At 46.8% G+C, this 25,058-nt stretch overlaps 3 protein-coding genes across 4 annotated transcripts in view; 1 reads left to right on the top strand and 2 right to left on the bottom strand.

Moving 5' to 3' along the window:
* tmem199 (transmembrane protein 199) overlaps window positions 1-13,602 on the top strand; it is a 36,289-nt gene extending 22,687 nt beyond the window's left edge. For both annotated transcript variants that reach the window (XM_048612464.1, XM_048612465.1), the window contains exons 3-7: window positions 1,603-1,676; window positions 2,812-2,901; window positions 4,612-4,654; window positions 9,258-9,370; window positions 12,737-13,602. In XM_048612464.1, the coding sequence (XP_048468421.1) occupies window positions 1,603-1,676; window positions 2,812-2,901; window positions 4,612-4,654; window positions 9,258-9,370; window positions 12,737-12,832 (416 nt within the window). In that variant the 3' untranslated portion in view covers window positions 12,833-13,602. The remainder of the gene's footprint in view (window positions 1-1,602; window positions 1,677-2,811; window positions 2,902-4,611; window positions 4,655-9,257; window positions 9,371-12,736) is intronic.
* A 5,439-nt stretch (window positions 13,603-19,041) lies between these two features.
* On the bottom strand, window positions 19,042-24,203 carry LOC125486138 (homeobox protein SEBOX-like). Its single transcript, XM_048612463.1, has 3 exons — window positions 24,115-24,203; window positions 23,284-23,447; window positions 19,042-20,264 (listed from the first exon to the last, which is right to left on the bottom strand). The coding sequence occupies exons 1-3, from the start codon at window positions 24,152-24,154 to the stop codon at window positions 19,719-19,721; spliced, it is 750 nt and encodes a 249-aa protein (XP_048468420.1). The 5' UTR covers window positions 24,155-24,203; the 3' UTR covers window positions 19,042-19,718.
* A 219-nt stretch (window positions 24,204-24,422) lies between these two features.
* The window catches only part of smyd4 (SET and MYND domain containing 4), a 12,622-nt gene continuing 11,986 nt past the window's right edge, over window positions 24,423-25,058 (bottom strand). Inside the window, exon 9 of the mRNA XM_048612316.1 lies at window positions 24,423-24,450. Coding sequence (XP_048468273.1) covers window positions 24,423-24,450 — 28 coding nt within the window. The remainder of the gene's footprint in view (window positions 24,451-25,058) is intronic.

The raw sequence follows: 25,058 nt of genomic DNA, 5'->3' as shown, positions 1-25,058 counted from the left end.
AACAAGGTGCAGGGCTGGATGAACACAGCAGGCCAAGCAGCATCATAACGTCAGCCTCTCTGCTCCTATGATGCTGCTTGGCCTGCTGTGTTCATCCAGCCCTGCACCTTGTTGTCTCGGATTCTCCAGCATCTGCAGTTCCTACTATCTCTGATACTATCCTTGTTTGTGGCCACAGAAACACCTGTCTATTCCCCTTACAATTGAATTTGCATTCCCACACTTTTTAATTATCCCTTATGCAGCTGAGTCAATCATGGTGCAACAAATTTGGCCTTTGCTGCTTTCCCCTGTGAGGCCACTCCCCTCAACAGTATCCAAAGTGTTGTCTGTTTTGCACGGCAGTAGCCACAGGAGACTCCTACACTGCCTGCCTAGTCTTCTTTCTCTGCCTTGTGGTCACTCAATCCCTTCCTGTCTGTGGTGTGACCACCATTCTAAATGTGCTCTCCATGATACTCTAGGCCTTGTTGAACAGCACTAAGGGACTTGCAGGAGCCGCAGCTGGAGGCATTTCCTGCACATGTGCTGGTCCTGGGAACTGAAACAGCACAGTGTGGCTTTGAGCTCCACTGCCATGACTGACCCCTTTCAAATTAAACCTTTAGGTTTAAATGCTTAATATCAACTAATATCAAGGCCTATATTCCCTGTTCTTCATTACTAGAGAATAAAGTCCTTACAAATTACAAACCACAGAAGAAAAAGCACCACTTACCCTCTGCACTGAATTTCAACTCCAAATTCGCAGAAATCCACACGTGCTTTGGCTGTGTCTCACTCGGGATGTGTTCTCTCCGAAGTGCTCATGATTTGCTTGACAACCTTCCTCTAGTTTCTCATCTAGATGCTGCCTTTGGTGACATCACCTGAAGGTCTTAATGTGCAACCTGACATCACTTGGCTGTACTGCACTCCCCGCTCCTGTTTCCTCATGTCTTTGTCATCTATCCAGCTATATTGATAGCTTATACCATATGATGTACTATCTAAACCATCTACTTTCTCTATGTTATCAAACTACTTAATTGACATTTAGTACAGGATGAGAAAATGTTTCCTCAATTAAATATTAGGAAGATAGAAGCCAATGTCTTAACTCCCAGTCATAAAGTCCGTTCCTTAACCTCCCATGTCTTAATTCTCAGCAAGTCCCATCCTCTTATCATCTGTGTGCTCAGTAACTTAGCCCGATTTTCAGTTAAGAAACATCTTGAATTTAAAGTTCTCTCCCTTATTTTCAAATCTTGCACGGTCTCATCCCTCCCTATCTCTGTAATCACCTCAGCCCCATAACCTTCTGAGATTTCTGCACTCATCTAATACTGGCCCCTGTTTTTAATTACTCCACCATTGGTGGTATGCTGTCATTTGCCTAACCCCTAGCCATTGGACTTCCTAACCTAAACTCTCTACCTCACTACCTTGCTTTTCTCTTTTAGAACCTACTTCTTTACCAAAGCTATTGGTCATTTTTCATTGTGTTATAATGCTGTCTCCCGCAGCACCTTGGATTGTTTCATCCAAAGGTAAAGATGAAGCTAAAGCACTATTAGCATATTTAAGATGCTATGTAAATACAAGATGTTGTTTTGTTTGCAGGATTCCCTGTGTATCTGCATGAACTTGTTGAAGGAGCAGAAATATTCACACCAGAAGTAAAACTGCCGGAGAGGGTGGGTATACTCACTTAAATACTGAATGGGATATGACTGATGCCATCCTTAGGGGAGGGGAAATGCTGCCCTCCCCCATCTAAAACAATTGTGTTGGTTTGTTTTTGAGATGTAACAGAAATCTCAACACTGCGTTATCCTGTAGCGTGTAGTATTGATTAATTGTATAAACTGAACTCATATAGGTCGAATACCGTTTTTGAGGAATGCTGTTATAAGCAGATGCTGCATCAATAACTGTCTGAAACTCCAGATCTCTGTGCATGATCTTGACTCTTATCAAATTCATAACTTTTGCCCAGGAATAGAATTCCTCATGTCTCTGTCTTTCAAAAACTAGGTTTGGTGTCATGCATTAAATTTACTTCATCCTCATTCTACAGTGATTCACTTGGTACAAACCTGTGCTGTGGCTTTTGGATTTTGACCTGGATTTCTCAATCATTTAAAAATAACTTGAAATTCCCTGAACTGAAAAGTATTGAGCTCCTAAATTGCTCAATAGAATTTGCTGTATTACTGTTATGTATTCTGTGTGAACGTGGGAGTATAATCTTTAATTTTTGGCTGGAGCTGAAGCAGTCAATATTGGGGATTTAATGCAAGGCTGTCAATGGTGGCCATAAAATTGTGAATTTTAAAATTGTATCTACCGATCACTGATCAGTTCTTGGCCACTACAGGAGTGCAGTGAGGTGTCAGGTTGCTTTTAACTAATATCCAATTCCCAGTATCTCATTGTCTTATCAATGAGAAAGGTTCCCATATCTCTTCCCAGGCTGCGTTGAATTAACTGATCTCAACCTTAACATTCTGTGCAAAATTCCCACAATGCTCCAACTGCTGACCACTAACCGCTATTTCATTCTGCTAAGTCCACGTGTGTGGATGCTGATGTCAAGAGCAGACTTGTGTCTGCACCCCCCTGACTCTTTCCAATGGCACACAGAGCACTTACTTGGCTGAGGTGTGAGAGAATAACAATACCCAGGGGACCTTGACCAAGTAGGAGTTGGAACCTCCAGGATTGGGCAGATGGGGAATTTGGATAAGGAGTCTTGTCTTGTTGGATATTAAGCAAGTTATGAAATGTTAATTATGTCCTATTCTCATGTCACATGGCTATCTTTTTCAGAACCCAGAGCTGATAGCCCGATTGGAAAAGATCAAAGCAAACCTTGCTAACGAAGAATACAGACGCATTACCAAAAATGTCAACTGCCAGGTGTCATCATTTATTTCAACACTTCTAATTCTTTGTTGTTCATGTTGACCTGATTTTTTTTTTCTTTGTTTTATTCCTTCATGGATGTGGACATGGCTGGCTAAGACAGCATTTATTCCCCATCTATACTTGCTTCTGAACTGAGTGGCTTCTTGACCATTTCAGAGGGCAGTTAAAAGTCAGCCATGTTGCTATGGGCCTAGAGTCACACGTAGGCCAGATCGTGAATGGATGGGAAATTCCTTCCCCTAAAGGACATTAGTGAACCAGATGGGCATTTATGAAAACAGCAGTTATGATGTCAGAGTCATACAGAACGGAAACAGACCCTTTGGTCCTACCAGTCTATGCTGACCAAGTTTCCCTAACTAGTTCCACTTGTCTGTGTTTGGCCCATATCCCTCTAAACATTTCCTATTCATGTACCCATCCAAATGTCTTTGAAATGTTGTAACTGTACCTGGCTCTACCACTTCCTCTGGTATTTCATGCTACACATGAGCCACCCTCTGAGTGAAAAAATTGCCCCTCAGGTCCCTTTTAAATCTTTCTCTTCTCGCCTTAAAAACAAGTCCCCTAGTTTTGAACTCCTCCACCCTAGGGAAAAGACCTTTGTTATTCACTCTACCAGTACCCTCATGATTTTATAAATCTCTATAAAGTCATCCCACAATCTCCTACACTTTAATGAAAAAGTCTCAGCCTATCCAGTGTATCCTTCTAACTCAAACTCTCCATTTCCGGCAATACCTTGATAAATCTTTTCTGAACCCTCTCAATTTAATAATATCCTTCCTATCGCAGGGCGACCAGAACTGTACACAGTACTCCAAAAGTGGCCTCACCAACATCCTGTACAACATCGACATGACATTCCAGCTCCTATACTCCATGCTCTGAGCACTGTAGGCAAGTGTGCTAAATGCCTTCTTAACCACCCAGGCTACCTGGATGCAAAAAGAAGTATGTACCTGAACCCCTAGGTCTCTCGGTTCGACAACACCACAAGGACCCTACTATTAACATTATAAGACCTGCCCTTGTTTGTTTTACTAAAATGTAATACCTTGCATTTATCCAAATTAACCTCCCATTTGCCACTCCCAACTCATTGGCCCAATTGATCAAGATCCCTTTGTACTCTTAGATAACCTTCTTCACTGTCAACCATATCAACAGTTCTGGTGTCATCCACAAACTTACTATCCATGCCTCCTAATTTTTTCATCTAAATCATTTATATAAATTACAAATGAAAGTGGACCCAGCACCAATCCCTGTGTAACACTGTTGGTCACAGGCCTCCAGTTCAAAAAAAAAACCCTCCACCATCACCCTCTGTCTCATACCATCAAGCCAATTTTGTATCCAATTGGCAAGCTCTCCCTCAAGTCCATGTAATCTAACCTTCTCAAAGGCTTTACTAAACTCCATGTAGACAACATCTACCGCTCTGCTATCTTTATTAATGATGTGATCATCATTAGAGCAGCTTTTAATTCCAGAATTCCGTTCAATTCACATTTCATCATCCACCATAGCAGAATTCAAACCCATGCTCCCAGAACATTAATTTGGAATTCAGAGATTATTAGTCCAATGACTTTACCACTGTTCTGCTCCCAAAGCTAACCTGTAGGAAAAGGATCCTCTCACCTGGGACTGAAGTTACATTCTTCTCATGACCTCCCTTTCTTGTTCTTTTTGCAGCAGATTAACCGGTACGGCACTCTGGGAGATTTGGGAAGACAAGGTAAGTGAGTGACTGTCATTAAAAATGGTGATTTCAGATTTGTACCCTTCATTTGTGAATCTCTAACTCAGCACTAACAGGCCACTATAATAACAAAGAAAATTACAGCACAGGAACAGGCCCTTTGGCCCTCCAAGCCTGCGCCGATCCAGATCCTCTATCTAAACCTGTCACCTATTTTCCAAGGATCTGTATCCCTCTCCTCCCTGCCCATTCATGTATCTGTCTAGATACATCTTAAATGATGCTATCGTGCCCGCCCCTACCACCTCCGCTGGCAACGTGTTCCAGGCACCCACCACCATCTGCGTAAAGAACTTTCCACACATATCTCCCTTAAACTTTTCCCCTCTCACCTTGAAATGGTGACTCATAGTGATTGAGTCCCCCAATCTGGGGAAAAAACTTCTTGCTATCCACCCTGTCTATACCTCTCACGATTTTGTAGACCTCAATCAGGTCCCCACTCAACCCCCGTCTTTCTAATGTAAATAATCCTAATCTACTCAACCTCTCTTCATAGCTAGCGCCCTCCATACCAGGCAACATCCTGGTGAACCTCCTCCGCACCCTCTCCAAAGCATCCACATCCTTTTGGTAATGTGGCGACCAGAACTGTACGCAGTATTCCAAATGTGGTTGAACCAAAGTCCTATACAACTGTAACATGACCTGCCAACTCTTGTACTCAATACGCCGTCCAATGAATGAAAGTATGCCTTCTTGACCACTCTATCGACCTGCGTTGCCACTTTCAGGGTACAATGGACCTGAACACCCAGATCTCTCTGTGCATCAATTTAACCCAGGGCTTTTCCATTTACCATATAGTTCGCTCTTGAATTGGATCTTCCAAAATGGATCACCTCGCATTTGCCTGGATTGAACTCCATCTGCCATTTCTCTGCCCAACTCTCCAATCTGTCTATATTCTGCTGCATTCTCCGACAGTCCCCTTCACTATCTGCTACTCCACCAATCTTAGTGTCATCTGCGAACTTGCTAATCAGACCATCTATACCTTCCTCCAGATCATTTATGTATATCACCGACAACAGTGGTCCCAACACGGATCCCTGTGGAACATCAGTGGTCACAGTTTTCCATTTGGAGAAACTCCCTTCCGCTACAACTCTTTGTCTCCTTTTGCCCAGCCAGTTCTCTATCCATCTAGCCAGTACAACCTGGACCCCATGCGACTTCACTTTCTCCATCAGCCTACCATGGGGAGCCTTATCAAACGCGTTACTGAAGTCCATGTATATGACATCTACAGCCCTTCCCTCATCTATCAACTTTGTCACTTACTCAAAGAATTCTATCAAGTTGGTAAGACATGAACTTTCCTGCACAAAACCATGCTGCCTATCACAAATAAGCCCATTTTCTTTCAAATGTAAATAGATCCTATCCCTCAGTGTCTTCTCCAGCAGCTTCCCCACCACTGACGTCAGGCTCACCAGCCTATAATTACCTGGATTATCCATGCTACCCTTCTTAAACAAGGGGACAACATTAGCAATTCTCCAGTCCTCCAGGACCTCACCCGTGCTCAAGGATGCTGCAAAGATATCTGTTAAGGCCCCAGCTATTTCCTCTCTCACTTCCCTCAGTAACCTGGGATAGATCCCATCTGAACCTGGGGACTTGTCCACCCTTTTAGAATAGCCAACACTGCCCCCTGCGCCACCCCCCCCCCCCGCCATGCCAACTTGACCTAGAGTAATCAAACATCTATCCCTAACCTCAACATCCATCATGTCCCTCTCCTCGGTGAATACCAACACAAAGTACTCATTAAGAATCTCACTCATTTTCTCTGACTCCTCGCATAACTTCCCTCGTTTGTCCTTGAGTAGGCCAACCCTTTCACTAGTTACCCTCTTGCTCCGTATGTACGAATGAAAGGGTTTGGAATTTTCCTTAACCCTGTTTACTAAAGATATTTCATGACCCCCTTCAGCCCTCTTAATTCCTCATTTCAGATTGGTCCTACTTTCCCGATATTCTTCCAAAGCATCGTCTGTTTTCAGTCACCTAGACCTTATGTATGCCTCCTTTTTCCTCTTTGCTAGTCTCACAATTTCACCTGTCATCCATGGTTCCCTAATCTTGCCCTTTCTATCCTTCATTTTCACAGGGACATGTCTGTCTTGCACTCTAATCAACCTCTCTTTAAAACCCTCCCACATATCAAATGTGGATTTACCCTCAAACAGCTGCTCCCAATCCACAGTCCCCAGCTCCTGCCGAATTTTGCTACAGTTGGCCTTCCCCCAGTTCAGCACTCTTCCTTTAGGACCACTCTCGTCTTTGTCCATCAGTATTCTAAAACTTACAGAATTGTGATCACTATTCCCAAAGTAATCCCCTACTGAAACTTCAACCACCTGGCTGCGCTCATTCCCCAACACCAGGTCCAGTATGGCCCCTTCCCGAGTTGGACTATTTACATACTGCTCTAGAAAACCCTCCTGGATGCTCCTTACAAATTCTGCTCCATCTAAACCCCTAACACTGAGTGAATCCCAGTCAATGTTGGGAAAATTAAAATCTCCCATCACCACCACCCTGTTGCTCCTACATCTTTCCATAATCTGTCTACATATTTGTACCTCTATCTCACGCTTGCTGTTGGGAGGCCTGTAGTACAGCCCCTCCTTCAGCACAAGCTGTGATATCCTCTTTGACCAGTATTGCAACTCCTCCACCCCTTTTACCTCCCTCTCTATCCCGCCTGAAGCATCTATATCCTGGGATATTTAGTTGCTAATCTTGCCCTTCCCTCAACCAAGTCTCAGTAATAGCAATAACATCATACTCCCAGGTACTAATCCAAGCCCTAAAGTTCATCTGCCTTACTTACTACACTTCTCGCATTAAAACAAATGCACCTCAGACCTGTCCCTTTGCGTTCATCATGTGCTCTCTGCCTAGTCTTCCCCTTAGTCACGCTGACTTCGTTATCTAGTTCCTTACAGGCTTTAGGTGCTATCTCCTTACTGTCCACTAACCTCCTCATTTGGTTCCCATCCCCCGGCCACATTAGTTTAAACTCTCCCCAACAGCGTTAGCAAAATCACCCCCTAGGACATTGGTTCCAGTCCTGCCAAGGTGTAGACCATCTGATTTGTAATAGTCCCACCTCCCCCAGAACCGGTCCCAATGTCCCAAAAATCTGAACCCCTCCCTCCTGCACTATCTGTCACACCACTCATTTATCCTGCCTATTCTTTCATTTCTACTCTGACTAGCACGTGGCACTAGTAGCAATCCTGAGATTACTACTTCTGAGGTCCTACTTTTTAACTTGGCACCTAACTCCCTAAATTCTGCTTGTAGGACCTCATCCCGTTTAGTACCTATATCATTGGTGCCTATATGCACCACGACAGCTGGCTGTTCACCCTCCCCCTTCAGAATATCCTGCAGTTGATCTGAAACATCCCTGACCCGTGCACCTGGGAGGCAACATACCATGCTGGAGTCTTGTTTTCGACCACAGAACCGCCTTTCTGCTCCCCTTACAATCGAACCCCCTATGACTATAGCCCTTCTACTCTTTTTGCCGCCCTTCTGTACAACAGAGCCAGCCATGGTGCCATGAACCTGGCTACTGCTGCCTTCCCCTGGAGAGCCATCTCCCCCATCAGTATCCAAAACAGTATACCTGTTTTGGAGGGAGATGATCGCAGGGGACACCTGTACTGCCTTTCTGCTTTTTCTCTGTGCACCCATTCCCTTTCTCCCTCATCAATCCTAATCTGCGGTGTGACCAATTTGCTAAATGTGCTATCCACGACTTCCTCAGCATCGCGGATGCGCCAAAATGAGTCCATCCACAGCTCCAGAGCCATCATGCGGTCTAACAAGAGCTGCAGCTGGACACACTCCCTGCATGTGTAGGAGTTTGGGACATCAGCCGCGTGCCTGAGCTCCCACATTGAGCAAGAGGAGCATGACACATAATCTTGAGATTTCACACTGCAAAATAGGTAAAACTCACACAGGGGACAATGATGGGACCTTTGCTTGTGTTCCAACATACTCTTCAGCTGGGTCTGTAGTATTGCATGGACAAAATAAAGGACATTTCACTCAGTGTTTCTCCTGTGCTGTGCTTGACCTGAATGTTTTTAGCTGATACCATATGCTTGAAATGGAAGTGTTCCATCTCCTAGAGTCTAGCATCCTTCATCTGAATAAATACAAAATTGAATCAAAATAAATGAAGCTTCTTCCTTGGATCATGGTGAATTAGGACAAGTGCTGGTCAGGGGTCACATATGCTTCTTGCACTATTACTAGTGAGGATTGAATTGAATGTGACCTCGCATTGTGTCTGGTTGGGAAGTAGGAGCTCAGACCCTTCAGCTTGTGATGACATGGGAAGGTTTGTTTGGAGATGATTCTGTTTAACAAAATCTGTCTGTGAGGTCTTAAAAACCCTGCTGCCGGTTGGTGAGGTCTTTGATGTGAGTAACTGTTTGTTCTGTTGAATTTTGCTCTAATGACACTGCTGCCAGGGTTACTGAAGTGGACTTGTGCTGCCAATTGTCTCTCATGCCAAGTTGAATTCTCCTAAACTCTGTTTTTGGTGCAGTGCGATCTGTGAAGGCAGTGGTGGTTACCGTCTTTAACTTCCTAGTCACGGTGGCAGCTGCGTTTGCCTGCACATACCTTGGAAGTCAGTATGTCTTCATAGACACGGCAGCGGTAAGTGTTGACAGCAGCTGTTGTACCTCATAGGTAAAGGAGAGAGAGGGGCATCACTAATCATAGTGTAATGGGGATGAGGTCTGGGAGAAGGTTAAGGAAGAACATTGTTAAATTGGAGAAAATTAAGAAAGCTATTTCCTTTAGTGCATGGGTCAATATGCAAAAGTCATGAATTTAAAAAAATTGGCAAAACATTTAGGGGAAATAAGAATAGCTTCCATGCTGAATATTATTCTGATGTGGAACTCACTAGCTGAAGTATCAGTAAAACCAGAGAAACTTCTAAAAATCAATTGAACAGTCACTCAGCTAATTTGCAGGGTAGTGGGGACTGGGCTGTGGAACTAAGCTGAATAGTTCTTTCAAAAAGGTGGTACAGACGCTACTGGCCAACTGGAAATCAACTGTGCTGTGTGTATCTTTGGAATTGTATAAATACCACAAAGTGAGCCACACAGCAGTGGCAGCACAGCATAGCACAGCAGAGTCAACCTGAGAGTGAATAGCAGCAGGAGCTACTGGATAAATGCCTGAGGAGCTGGGGCAGTCAGAGCGGTAACGGGTTGGCGTGGTGCTCAGTCAGGGAAGGAGGGGTCAGTCTGAGCGGTAGGAAGGGAATCAGTCAGGGTGGTGGCCTGGAGTAGAGCTGAACCCGGAGGTGATGTCACGGCTTAGAAAGTGATATAGGCTTGGCTGCTCAGAGACCAGGACTAGAGACTGAGTGTGTGGTGTCAGAAGAGCGATAAAGTACTTACTTTTATCGTAGTTTGTTAGGAATAGAGAGTGAGAGTGAAACATCTGATTTTTGTGAGATTGGACAAGGTTGTGTAATTTAATAAATGTGGAGCTGGAAAAGCGCAGCAGGTCAGACAGTGTCCGAGGAACAGGGAAGTCAATGTTTCAGGCCGATAGCCTTCATCAGGACCTGCCCAGTCCTGATGAAGGGTTTTGGCTCAAAACATTTACTTTCCTGCTCCTTGGATACTATCTGACCTGCTGTGGGTTTCCAGCTCCACATTTATTGGCTTTAGCTTCCAGCATCTGTGGTCCTTACTGTCTCCAAGATTGTGTAGTTGGTGAGCAGTGAATAAGGTTGTGTAGTTGGTTCCTGGATTATTGTCAGTAGTTTATAAGGTTCAAACTGAACTCGGCCCCGTGGAATGCCCCTCCTGCAAGATGTGGGAAATCAGGGACCCTTCTGGTCTCCATGGTGAGTACGCGTGCAGGAAGTGAGTTCAGCTGCAACTCCTGATTTGCTGCGTAGAGCGCCTGGAGCTGGGGATGGACTCACTACGGAGCATTCTTGAGGCTGAGAACATTGTGGATAGTGAGCTTATCACACCACCAGTAAAGACTACACAGAGAGAGAAGAGGTGGGTGACCACCAGGAAGATGAATAAGTGTGGGCAAGCACTGCAGAGTGGCTACTCCCCTCTTAAACAGGTACACTGCTTTGGATACTATTGGTGGAAGTGGCCTCTCGGGGAAAGCAGCAGCAGCCAGATCAGGGAGTGTTGAAGTGTAGGTGAGCAGTCGTGATAGAGGACTCTAGTCAGGGGCACAGGTAGATATTTCCGTGGCCTCGAGTAAGACACCAGGATGGTTGGACAAATTTGGATTGGTTTTGCTAAATCATCGGAGATCGAGGGGTGACCTGATAGAAGTATATAAAATGATGACAGGCATGGTTAGGTGGATAGTCGGAGTCTTTTTCCCAGGATAGACATGTCAAATACTCAGGGACATGGGTTTAAGGTGAGAGGGGAAGGTTTTTTACGCAGAGGCTTGTAAGTACCTGGAACATTCTGCCAGGGGAGGTGCTGGAAGCAGATATGATAGCAACATTTAAGAGCCATTTAGACAGACAGATGAACTAGAAGAGAATAGAGGGCCATGTGCATGCAGATGGAATTAGTTTAATATGTTTGGCATGGACATGATGGGCCGAAGGGCCTGTTCCTTTGCTGTACTGTTCTGTGTTCTATGTTCTAATTGCTGTGGTGGGAAGGTTAATACACCACAGAAATGGGTCTTAATGGAATGTTAATGGAGCAAGTACGCGGTCTTAATAACACCTTTAGGTTAGTGGTGAGGTGGGGATCTCAGTAGGAGTTAGTGGTGGGGTGGTGGAGGAGTCTCAGTCGGGGTTAGTAGCAGGGCAGGGGGTCCCAGTGGGAGTTAGTGGCGGGGTGGTGCTCTCATTGGGGGTTATTCGCAGGGCAGGGGCTCTCAGTTAGGGTTAGTGGTGAGGTGGGGGGTCTCAGTTGGGGTTAGTAATGGGGCAGGAGATTTCAGTGGGGGTTTGTAGTGGGGCAGGGGATTTCAGTGGGGGTTTGTAGTGGGGCAGGGTCTCAGTGGGGGTTTGTGGTGAGATATGGCGGGGGATGGACAATCTCTGGTAATGTTTGGAACTTGATGATTTGTGGGCTCGGTTTGTAGGAAATGAGACTGTGGACATGTAGATTACATTGACTTTCTTTGTCCAAGTCATTAATAAATATTGTAAACAGGTTCGGTCCCAGCACTGATCCCTATAGAGCCCCACTGGTCACAGGTCGCCAAACTGAAAACAAACCCCTTATCCCCTTGGGCTGTTTTCTGCCCATGAGCCAATTCACTATCCATGCCAATATACTAGCTCCATGGGCTGTTACTTTTTGACTTAACCTTTCGTAAGGTACCTTGTCCAAATACAACACATATACTTTTACCCCTTTATCCACTCTTGGTGAGACTTCCTGAAAACACTCTTCTAAATTAGGCAGACACGTTTTCCCTTTCATGAAGCCATGCTGACAGTGCTTGATTAGATTATGATTTTCCAAATGTACTGTTATTACATTTTAATAATGGATTCCAATACGTTTCCAACAATAGATGTTCAGCTCATTGGCCTATAGTTACTGTGCTTATTTGTTGATAACTGTATACAGAGTGTGATTGGTTCCTTTTGGGCTAAAGCCTCTATTCTGTCAAGTAGAAGTCTGATCTACACGATAAGTGAAACTGTCACAGGTGATAGCTTGTACTGAGGTGCAGCATTCAGTGGGATTGGGCGATAGTAGGATCTGCCGATGCTGGAGAATCTGAGATAACAAGCTGTAGAGCTGGATGAACACAGCAGGCCAAGCAGCATCAGAGGAGCAGGAAGGCTGATATTTCAGGTCTGGACCCTTCTTCAGAAAATATTCTGAAAATATTCTTCATTTTCTGAAGAAGGGTCCAGACCCGAAATATCAGCCTTCCTGCTCCTCTGATGCTGCTTGGCCTGCTGTGTTCATCCAGCTCTACACTCTGTTATCTCTAATGGGATTGGGCAACAGGTTTTATTTTCTGTGTAATATCTCTGTCTCTCTCTTTCAGCGGGTCCTTTCTGCAATGATTGTATCGTCTGTGGTGGGTCTGGCAGAGCTGTATGTGCTTGTTCGGACAATGGAAGGAGAGCTGGGAGAGATGTAGCACACTGCTGAAATACATTGTTGAAACCAATTGGAGGGTCTTGTAGCTTACATTTATATAAGTACCTTCATCATGGTCAAACATCTCAAGACATTTCACAGGAGCATTATCAAAGTAAATGTTTAACACTGATGGATGTAAGAAAGTAGGACAGGTGACCAAAAGCTTAGACAGGAAAGTAGTTTTATGGGGTGGCTTAAAGGAAGCAGCTGAAGGCACAGCCACCAGAGAGGGAACAACCAAAATCGTGGAGGCTCGCAAGGCCAGAACTTTAGGACCACCTAGACCTCAGAGCTGGTGGACAAAGGAGATGAGACTGAAAAGGCAAGTTACAGGGGTCACCTGGTCACTGTTAGCCCCTTTACCTGGTTATTGCTCTCACCTGGCCTTCCCTGAAAAAGGGTTTCTCTTCATTACTGGTTGAGGTACCTATTGAAGCTCCATCCCCCACACTCTGTGGCAGGAGTTTTGAGATCCTAATCCCTCTCTGTGTAAGATCTTTTTCAGAGTGTTGCATTGCTTCTTTGCCAATTACCTCATAACTCTGTCCTGTGGCTCTCGTTCCTTCCACCAATGGGAACACTTTCTCTCTATCTACTTTGTCCAGATTCCTGATGATTTTGAAAACCTTAAACAAATCATCTCCCAACCTTCTCTTCTTCAAGGGCACCTCAAAACTACCTACATACTAGGCCTTCTATTAGTGTCTGGAAATTTTATACACTGTAAACCAAATGACCAGTGTTTATTAAAGTCCATTTTGCAGTTTACTATCTGTCTCATGATGAACATTTATGACCTGAGCTTGTGAAATATAGAAATCCATGACCAAAACAACCATTCAACAAAAGGCTGAAAAAACCTTTCTGTTTATCCAGCATGAATTGCCATGGGGAGATGGAGACAGCTTTGCTTTGTATCTAACCCCATGCTGTCTGTGTATTGGGAGTGTTTGATGGGTACAGTGTCGCGGGAGCTTTGCTCTGTATCTAACTTCGTGCTGTCTCTGTCTCAGGAGTGTTTTCTGGAGATAATGTAGAGGAAGCTTTACTCGGTATCTAACCGTGTGCTGTCCCTTCCTGGGAGTATTTGATGGGGTCAATTTAGAGAGGGCTTTATTTTCAGTTTAAAAGAGTAGAGGGAGCCTTACTGTGTATATGGCCCCATGCTGTGCCTTTCCTGAGATGTTTGATGGGGACACTGTAGAGGATTCTTTATTTTCAGTTTATGAGAGTAGAGGGAGCTTTACTCTGTACCTAACCACGTGCCCTATCTGGTTTGGGAGTGTTTGATTTTGCTTTCAGTTTAAGAGTAGAAAGAGTTTCACTCTGTTTCAAACCTGTACCTTTGTGAAGTTAGGCCACTGCCCACACCGTGTTAGTTTAGAGAAAGTAGAACAGAGTAGGAGCACACTGGCTTCTGTGTATCTGCTTTCTTCATTGTGCTGCTGAGTTCCACCAGCCCCCCACCCACATTTCTCATTGTGGCACTATGGCAGTCTTTGTCCTAAATACAGTGCCAGCCAATCCCCCTGCACCTGACGTGCAAATAGAGCAAGGGTGGAGTGAGAAAACTTTCTCACCCAATGAGTAGTTACAGTCTGGAATACACTGCATGCAAATGTGATGGAGGTAGGTTCCAATGAGAGATCAGATGATTATTTCGATAGAAATGGTGCGCAGGGATATGGAGAAAAGGCAGAAGACTTGGCACTAGGTGATAGAACTGGTGCAGACAGGATGGGCCAAAAGGCCTCCTGCGCTGTAACTATTCTGTGACCTTCTCTGAGACCCTGACACCTGTGGTGTTCAGAATTGGACACAATGCTGTTGACAAGGATCCAAATTATGCTTTATAAAACTTTAATGTAACCCTGTTTTGATTATGTTTTCTTAATTTAAGAAATTCCATCTAATAGATGATGTGAAACGTGTGCGGTGTTGGCAGTAGCTGTCTGATGTGAGTCGAGTGTGTTGTGTCGAGTCCTCTGAGGCTGCCCACGGTCAGGCTGCAGGAAGAGAGAGATTAGTTTAAACTGCAGCTAAACTTCACTCCAAACCGTTCCAATTGGGTATGTTGATTAAACTACAATGTCTGTTAAACCATCTAAATTCCCATGTTTATGCTAAAAGGATAATTTTTTTAAAAAAATGAATACATGGTTTCATAACTGACCTGAGTGTGGGACTCAGTGTAGTCACTGTCCTTCTCTCTTGCACTCAATTTGATTCTGAGTAGGATTAAGGGATTGCTGGAGATTATTCGAGTTGCTCGGCCCCCAATAAACTGTCACTGCTCTTCAGTGGGCAGTCAACTGGGAACCGGGATGATGAGAATGGAGAGTCTTTGCTGCAGAATAATAGATTGTGATAGTTGGATATTGAAAAATCCCACTGTAATTAAACGGATCATCTGTGATCTCCATGACTAAAGTCTGAGCTGATTGTTATAAAATAAAAGGGTTTTAGGTATGAAATAATAATAAAAAAAGTTATAATTACGTTGTCTTTTAAATGAGGCTTGTTCAGTTTGGATTAGAAAAATGATCAGAATTGTTTGTAACAAAATGTTCAAGAGCCAGAGATTAAGGGAGTCTTTATTTCACAGATTTGATAGCTGCAGAACAGGGGAGAAAGAGAGAAACTTTATTTGTGAGCAAATGGTATGATACAATCAAACACAATTGCAACAAGGAAAATGGATCCTATCTTTTTAAATATTAGGATAAAATTGGAGTATGAAATTCTTTTAGTATCTTCTGATTTCTCCTGTTCTGTTCTCATGGTAAGTGACTTTGCAGTTTCACAGGCCCAAGCAGTTAATCTTCAGGCAAGATCATAGACATTAACAGTTTGATAGAGAGGGAGGGAGCCTGCTCCTTCCACACACCCTGGACTGTACCTTTTCTATCTTTATGACTGAGGCTAATTGTGCTGCTGGGATAAAGTGATGATGATAGACTTCCTGTTTGTGTCCCGAGCGTTCTCGGTCAGATCCACCAACGTCAAGCTGGTGTTCCTCTCTGACCACTGCCTGCTGCTGGCCCACTGTCACCTACAGGATGACCAGCGAGCTGGCAAAGGAAAATGGATACTTAACGTGAAGCTGTTGACCCTAGAACACGTCGCGGAGCTCAAAAAGGATTACACAGGTTGGAGAACTGTGAAATCCTTCTTTGAGTCTCCAATGAACTGGTGGGAAACAGTCGAAGGGAACATCAAGAGGTTCTTTATCCTCAAAAGTGTTCAGAAGGTGAGAGAGAGGCGGGGAAAACTGTCACAACTCCAGAAAAGGATGCAGAAACTGCTCCTCCTGCAGGCAATGGGGATCGATGTCACGGAGGATCTCCAGGAGGTGAAGAGCCAGCAAGCCTCAGCATTTGCCTCCGAGGCCTCCAAGATAATCTTCCAGTCCAGGGTCCGCTCGGTGGAGCAGGATGAGACATGCTTACGTTTCTTCTTCCAGAAGGTGCACAGGGAAAGCTCTGTGCTCAGCAGCCTGAAGGAAGAAGATGGCTCAGTAATGTCATCTCAGACTGACATCCTGAGGATCAGCAAATCCTTTTATGCCAGACTGTATGATATGAAGCCCACAGGCAGCACGGCCTCCCAGTCGTTCCTGTCCTCTATCACAGAGCTCTTAGACGACAGCACGCGGGAGAGGCTGGACCAGCCGATATCTCTGGATGAGCTGACCAAGGCCCTCAAGTCCTTTGAAAAGAATAAAACTCCCAGAAGTGACAGCTTATCGGCCAAGTTGTATTCCGCTCTGTGGGACTTGATTGGCCGGGACCTGCTGGAGGTGTACAACAGTATGCTTCGGGCAGGTACCATGTGCAAATCCATGCAGAAAGGCACCATCACCCTCATCTACAAGCAGAGGGGGAGAAGGAGGGGATTAGAAATTGGTGGCCAATTTTATTGTTGAATATGGATTACAAAATCCTGTCTGAGGTCGTAGCCAACCGGGTCAGGTCTGCTCTGGGATCGGTAATTCACCCTGACCAATCCTGTGCTGTACCGGGCAGGAAGATCGCTGAGAGCCTCGCACTCATCAGAGATACGATCGCCTACGTGCAGGACAGGGGGGTGGATGCCTGCCTCATTAGTCTGGACCAGGAGAAGGCCTTTGACAGGATATCGCACATGTACATAGGAGATGTACTCTTCCAAAATGGGCTTTGGCAAGGGAATCTGTAATTGGATCTGACTGCTTTACACCAACATCAGGAGCGCAGCCTCAATCAATGGGTGGGAATCTAAAAGCTTCCCAATCAGATCTGGAGTCAGGCCGAACTGCCCACTCTCTCTTGCCTTGTTTGTGTGTTGCATAGAGCCTTTTGCTGTGTCCATCAGAAAGGATGCGAATTTGAGAGGGGTAACTATTCCCAACAGCAATGGCCTGCAAGTGAAAGCCTCTCTGTACATGGATGATGTCACCATTTTCTGCTCTGGTCCACTGTCAGTGCGCAGACTTATGAGCATTTGCAACCAGTTCGAACTGGCTTTGGGTGCCAGTATAAATTGAGGCAAGATCAAGGCCATGTTCTTTGAGAAAGGGGCCAACCAATCCTTCACTCCCTTCACCATCAGCTCAGATTACTTGATGATGCTGGGTAGTTGGTTTGGAGGGCCTGGGGCATGCCCCAAAACCTGGGAGGAGCGCGTCACCAAAGTGAGGCAGAAACTAGGCAGATGGGAGCACCAGTCCCTCTACCATGCAGGTAAAAACCTGGTCATCAGGTGTGAGGGACTCTTGGTGTTGTTGTACATGGTACATGACTGGTCTATTCCCTGAACCTGCGCCACTGCGGTCACCCGGGCCATCTTCGACTTCATTTGGAGGTCGAAGATGGAAGTTCGAAGGGACATTATGTATAAAGAACTGGACAAAGGGGGAGGGGAGCAAACATAGCACATACATAGCATAGCGTAGAATACTACACTCACCCTAATGGCCACCTTTGTCTGTTGGCTTCGTCAAACTGTGCATAGACCCTCAGTACACAAACACAAGTGTCACTACATACTGAGGTTCTACCTGTCCCCAGTGTTACAAAGGATGGGACTGGCTTTGTTCCTGCAGAACGCTCCAAGTAGTTGGACTGTCCCTTGTGGATAAATTTGTGAAGGATAACACCTTTGATCACAAGTCCATCAGGCCATGGTCAGCACATACCGTCCTCGAGACCCTTTGGGAAAAGGAGGTTGGATCCTGTTGAGTGGTTTCCTGTGCAGACTGTCAAAGCCATTGGGCAGAATGCCTCATCACCAGAACTTTCCAACAAGCACCAGGACATTGCTTGGCTGGTAGTGAGAAGGGCACTGCCAGTGCGATCCTTTATGCATGCCCGGACTCTCTGCGCCACCGCACGCTGCCCTTGAAGTGGCTGCGGAGGGGATGAGACTGTCAAACACCTTCTGGAATGTGCCTATGCAAAGGAAGTCTGGGGGGGAATGCAGTGGTTTCTGTCAAGGTTCGTCCTGAGCAGCTCCATGACACAAAACTCTGTGCTTTATGGTCTATTCCCTGGGATACAAACCAAGACAAACATCTTAAGGATCATCAATGTGGTGAAAGACATTCTTTGGGCTGCCTGAAAGTTGCTGGTTTTCCAGTTGAAAGAGTTGACCCTGACTGAGTGTTTCAGACTAGCACAGTTCAAGGTCCAGGACTACATGCTGAGGGATGCACTAAAGCCTGGGGCAGCTACTGCCAAGGCACAGTGGGGAAAGACCACTGTCTAAGGTCTTTCTGCCAAAATGTAACAGGGGGTCCATTCAGTAACCGGGAAGTTAATTGTAAATATAGAGAAAGCTGAACGCCAATGTTTGTTTTTCTTCTGTGTAAGTAAAGAGATTATAGATCTGAACTGCTTCATTAACTGTGTATGTACATAAAGATTTCTTTGTGAATAAAGTATATTTTTGCAATTAAAGAAAGTGATGATTTGTATGACAGGGCAAGCTGTGTCCAGCAGGTGTCCCACTTTGTTGTACGGCTGTGCTTAGAGGATGGGTACTTAACTGTGGTACCTCAACTAGAATGTGTCACTTACAGCAGAATTCTGAATCCATACAGTCCTCACCAGCAACAAACCAGTATTTCATCATCAGAAGCAGAATAATACACTTTGCTTAATCTCCACTGAAACAGTCAATATAACAACACCTCAGGATATCTGTTTATATAAATAAACCAGCCTGTTATAAATTCTTAATAATGGTTACTGTTTTATTGGGTTATGATGGCTAGCTCATGTGTACAGCAAAGAAATTGCAATAATTATTCCATCACTGCTCACACGAGGAATTAGTAAAGCCCATCCATGAACGTCCAATACAATCTTGGGAATCAGCTCCCTGCCCATTGACCATTGTCCTTCATCCTATCCACTGCCTCGCCCCAGTTTCAAACCACTGTCCAGTGACCCCTGTTGAAAGTGAGTGCCAGATTTGGACAGGGTCAGGGCCAGTTGCCACACTTCCACTGATGAATGGTTTCCTGACCAGCTTCACTTCCAGAGCACAGCTGTGAGGAGAGTGGTAGTGAGGGAGGTACAGGACCTCATATGTCATATTGAGTGCACTGTCACATGTTATGGGGCTGGAGAAGCCATACGCTTGTTCCTCTGAGTTGCTGATGTGCAATGGAGGAGAGTTGAGTTAGGAACATGCTGATGGAAAATGAGCCAGAGTCCCTCCTTCAGGATGTTTGTCAGTGATGTCTGGAAAGGCAGTGAGAGATTCCTAAGGCCTGCAATCTGTGCTGTGTCACAGTGTATCTGCATCAAGAGACTGGGTGTGTTGGTTTGCACTACATGATGTGCAGTCTTGGGCAGTTGAAAATTGCTTGGTGGTTCCCTCAGGATTTAGGACAGTGGAGATTACACATTGGTGACAATTGCAGCATTGTAGATGAGGTCAGAGGTCAAGCGGAGGGAGGTGTGTATTCCTGCTTCCTGTTGCTCTCCAGGGCCTGGTTTTAGCATTGGCATCACTTGGTCAGATACTAAGAACTGGGCAGAATCAGTAGCACAGTTTCTGGAGACAGCCACAGAGTTCCCTTTATCCCTGAACCTGAGGCTGGGAGTGAGCTGACTGGCATTGTTTCTGGAAATGTGGCAGCCTGCTGGCTGATGCAGGGAACTGAAATCTGAACTAGTCTCCCACAGATACTGGTCCAGGGAGCTGGGGGAGACAGTGGCCGCACAGGACTGTTGTTGCTGCTGCAGTGGGGAGCTGTTCCTGCTGGATCTCCCCAGAACGGGGTTGGTGCAGAGGGCAGCTCGGTTTGGTTGGGTGTTTCTACCAGGGTTTCTAGCAGCAGCTGTAAACTGACCATCTGACTGTAGACAAGGATCTGACAATTGGCGATTCTTCACCACCTTCTGCTGTTTGGTGCATCGAGCTCGATGGTTCTGAAACCAGACCTGGAGAAAAATCAGCAAAACGTTAGCAAACCATTTGTACAGGTTTGGACATATTTCAATTCAGGTACACTGTGCCTCCACCTGTCCCCCTCCACCATTCCCACACCCCCTCCACCATTCCCACACCCCCTCCACCCTTCCCACTCTCCCTCCACCCTTCCCACACCCCCTCCACCCTTCCCACTCCCCCTTCACCCTTCTCACACCCCCTCCACCCTTCCTACTCCCCCTTCACCCTTCCCACTCTCCCTCCACCCTACCCACTCTCCTTCCACCCTTCCCACACTCCCTGTACCCTTCCCACACCTCCTTTACCCTTTCCACTCCCCCTCAACCCTTCCCACACCCCCTCCACCCTTCCTACTCCCCCTCCAGCCTTCCCACTCTCCCTCCTCCTTTCCCACTCCCTCTCCTCCCTTCCCACTCTCCTTCCACCCTTCCCACACCTTCTCCACCCTTCCCACACCCCTTCCACCCTTCTGACACCCCCTCTACCCTTCTCATTCCCTTTCAACCGTTCCCACTCCCCCTCCACCCTTCCCATTCCCCCTCCACCCGTCCTACTCCCCCTCTACCTTTCTCACTGTTACTTCCCATCCATCCCCCACTCTCCCTCAACCCTTCCCACACTGCCTCCATCTTCCACACCCCCATCCTTCCCACTCCCCCTTCATCTCCCACTCTTCTCCTCACACATCTCCTCCAACCCACCCCCCAAGTCCCATTAAAGTCTTGGCAGGTTTAGTAGGAATTCTTCATTAGAATAATGGACACAACAGGGAGAGTTAAGGAGGAAGGAGGAAGGGAGGGGGAAATTGTGGGAGTGGGAGAGGGAGAGAAACAGCGGGGTAAAGAGAGGCAGAGAAAGTTAAAGACAAGGGAAGAGGGACAGTGTAGGGAGAGTGAGCCCTGTTTACCTCACGGTGGGAGTGTTGGGGTCAGCACTCACTATTGGCTGGTGATGTTCTAATCCCAACTTTATGAAGTTTTTTCTACTGGGAGGTTGAAATGTTTGTGTGGAATTTCTCAGCAGTCACTGTCTGTCCCAGTAAAGGTGGGGGTGGGGGTGGTGAGGTTGGGTTCCATTCCCAATGACAGCAGGATCCAGACTTCAACAGGGCTCTCCCACCTCCGTCCCTGTCTGCGTGAAGTCCCTGCTTTTTGTGAGGCGCTGGTAGCTCTGAGCGGCTGGAGTTGTGACAGACCCTGAGCTGTGGTTTTTGAGCTGAAGATGGGGCAGCGAAGGGTTTGGGCCAGACAGGCTGGAGCAGTCCCGAGACTCATTTTGATTTGCCCAATGTTCCCCGCACCGTCACCACACCCACCCTCCCGCTTAACCTCCCAGCTCCAGGTTATGTGGCCCATTCCCCCGGGATTCCCCTCCCCACCCCCACCCCACCTCCATCCCTCCAGGGGCTCTGCCCCAAGTCTGCAGGAGCTGAGCAAACAGCAGATAAAGAGATAGTAGGAACTGCAGATGCTGGAGAATCCAAGACAACAAGGTGCAGGGCTGGATGAACACAGCAGGCCAAGCAGCATCATAGTAGCAGAAAGGCTGATGTTTTGGGCCTAGACCCTTCATCAGAAATGGGGGAGGGGAAGGGGGTTCTGAAATAAATAAGGAGAGAGTGGGAGGCGGATAGAAGATGGATAGAGGAGAGGATAGGTGGAGAGGAAACAGACAGGCGGGGATGGAGCCAGTAAAGGTGGGTGTAGGTAGGGAGTTAGGGAGGGGATAGGTCGGTCCAGGGAGGACAGACTGGTCAAGGAGGCGGGATGAGGTTAGTCGGTAGGAGATGGGGGTGCGGCTTGAGGTGGGAGGAGGGGATAGGTGGGAGGAAGAACAGGTTAGGGAGGCAGGGAGGAGCTGGACTGGTTTTGGGATGCGGGAGGGGGAGGGGAGATTTTGAAACTTGTGAAATCCACATTGATACCATTGGGCTGCAGGGTTCCCAAGCGGAATATGAGTTGCTGTTCCTGCAACCTTCGGGTGGCATCGTTGTGGCACTGCAGGAGGCCCAGGATGGACATGTCGTCTGAGGAATGGGAGGGGGAGTTGAAAAAGTCAGGAATGGCCGAGAAATAGCGTCCTTACCACCGTTCCCCTCCCCCCCCACCCCGTGAGGCTGAGGGTTATCTGGGACGGGGGGGTAGCCCTCCCTGGGGGCATCTAGAAACTAGGAGGAGAATTTTAACTTCCCGAGAAAGCTTAACCAATGAAAGGAGTAAGCGGGAAACCTGTTCGGAAGAAGCACAGAGAATGCCAGAGGAGCTCAGTGGGTCTGGGACAGCGAATGGTCCAGGTGCGGACTGACCCTTTCCCCACTCACTGCCGGGCAGGCGGAGTTCCTGCAGCATTCCCTGTTTCCGATTGTCAGCGTTTGGCTTTAAATGGAGAGTTTGGGAGACCCTGGAGTTTGTAGAGTGTGGGCTGTTCACCAGGAGTATGTTGGGATAGTTTCATAGAATCATCAAATCCCTACAGTGTGGAAACAGGCCCTTCGGCCCAACAAGTCCATACGGACCCTCAGAGCATCCCACCCAGACCCATCCCCCTATAACCGACCTAATTTACACCTCCCTGAGCACTACGGGCAATTTATCATGGCCAATCCTCCTAACCTACACATCTTTGGACTGTGGGAGGAAACCGGAGCACCTGGAGGAAACCCACGCAGACACGGGGAGAATGTGCAAACTCCACACAGACAGTCGCCTGAGGGTGGAATCGAACCCGGTTCCCTGGCGCTGTGAGGCAGTAGTGCTAACCACTGTGCCACTGTGCATTAACGCGCGAGAGTTACGGTGTAATTCAGACATTATCCATCGCTTTATAATTCATACTTCAGTCTGAAGTGAATATGATCACGTTCTGCCTCTTTGTCACACACCCGACCACCTTTGCAATAAGCTCAGGGCCAAAGTTTGACATTACAATTATCTTCTATGCTGTAACTATTTTCCAGAACAGAAGCAAAGATTGTTTACGAGAAACTGGGAAACCGTCACTTGCACTGACCTGGATCTTAGGCTCTGGTAGCCCAGTGATTGTAGCTAAACTCTCCCTCCTGTGGATATCAGGGTAAGGGCTCACTATGAAGGCTTGTTCCAGTGCTGTAAGCTGCCACTTGCTGAACACTGTCCTCTTCCTCCTGCGCTGCCCCTCGGCCAGAGAGCCGAGACCTGCCAACAGTAGACATTGGCAACTCCCACGAATTCAACTGCTCCGAAAAACCCCTCCGCAAAATATCCCCTCGCCCCAAAAACTAATACGTTCTCACCCTCCAACGCACCCACACCCCTCACTCCAATTCTCCTGTGCCCCACATCCTCCCCCACCCCAAGACCACACCCTCCCAGATCCTGACTCTCAGTCCCAGAACACCCCAGTCCCTGAGCCCCAGATCCTAACCCCCTGTCCCTGACCCCCACAGTCCCTGACACCCCCAGTCCCTGACCATCCCTCAGTCCCTGACCCCCACAGTCCCTGACACCCCCAGTCCCTGACCCCCACACCCTGTCCCTCCCCAGTGCCTGACCCCCCAGTCCCTGACCGCCCAGACGCTGATCCCCCAGACCCTGACACCCCAGTCCCTGATACCCCAGTCCCTGACAGTCCCCAGTCCCTGACCGTCTCCAGTCCTGACCACCCCAGTCCCTGAGACACCCCCCTCCTACAGTCCCTGACCCCCCGCCGCCCGGACCCCTCTGACCGTCCGACCATGAATCTCTCTCCCTGTCTTTCGGGGATGAACTCGCTCCGATTCTGTGATTCTGATCTCATCCCCCTCCCTGAGCACAACCCCCCCCCCTCCCCAGCCCCCCAGTTCATGCAGGATCCTGGTCTCACCCTTCAGCCCGGGCCAAGCCCTATTCTGATCTCCCTCCATCTGGGGAACGGGGCCCCAGGATGATGCCGCTGAGATGGTACACCGTTTCAGCCCTGGAGTCGCCAGAGAGAGTTTCCCACCTTAGCCCGGGACACAGCAACTAATGTCCCAGAACCCAACTCCCAGGTACTGCCACTAACAGCCCTGAGTGTATTGCAGAGAACGGTAATCCTGTGTGTATTCAGGAGAATAGCTGTCCCTGTGTGTAATATACAGAAAGCAATCCCCGTGTAAAGTAACACTGCCCGTAATATACAAAATAACAGTCCTATTGTATACACTGCGAGTAGCAGTCACTGTATGTAATAGAGAATAACATTCTCCGTGTAAAATATCCAGAAGAGCAGTTACTGTTACTGTGCATATTTTAGGGAATATCAGTCCCTGTATGTTGTATAAAATAACAGTCTTTGTGTACATCGGGGGAGCATTCAGCCTCCGATCTTCGGTAAACAGCCTCCAAGGCGGACTCCGAGGTACAATACAACGCAGAATGGCCGAGCAGAGACTGATAGCCAAGTTTCATACCCATGAAGACGGCCTCAACCGTGACATTGGGTTCATGTCGCGCTATAGGTGACCTCACCACACTGTTCTGTATCTGTAAAATCTTCCTTACTTTCCTGTTTTGTCACCATCACCTTAATAAATTGTTATAATCTCTCTGTCTACCTTAATTAGTTTATACTGTTTTGAATTACTTATTACACTCTGTCTCACACACACATACGCTCTCTCCCTCTCTCTCTCTCCCAAACACACACACACTCTCATATATAAATCTATGGGGTGAATCATTTCATCCAAGATGTTTGTTTATTTGCAGATACGTTCTATTTTGTTCAAAAAACACACAAATTGTAATCACAGTCAGTCAGTGTGGCATCTTATAAATTCCAGCTTT

This window comes from Rhincodon typus, chromosome 26 (genome assembly GCF_021869965.1).
Source record: "Rhincodon typus isolate 14 chromosome 26, sRhiTyp1.1, whole genome shotgun sequence".
Taxonomy (NCBI): domain Eukaryota; kingdom Metazoa; phylum Chordata; class Chondrichthyes; order Orectolobiformes; family Rhincodontidae; genus Rhincodon; species Rhincodon typus.
The sequence above is the reverse complement of the archived record's forward strand: the minus strand, read 5'-3'. Positions and strand labels throughout refer to the sequence as shown.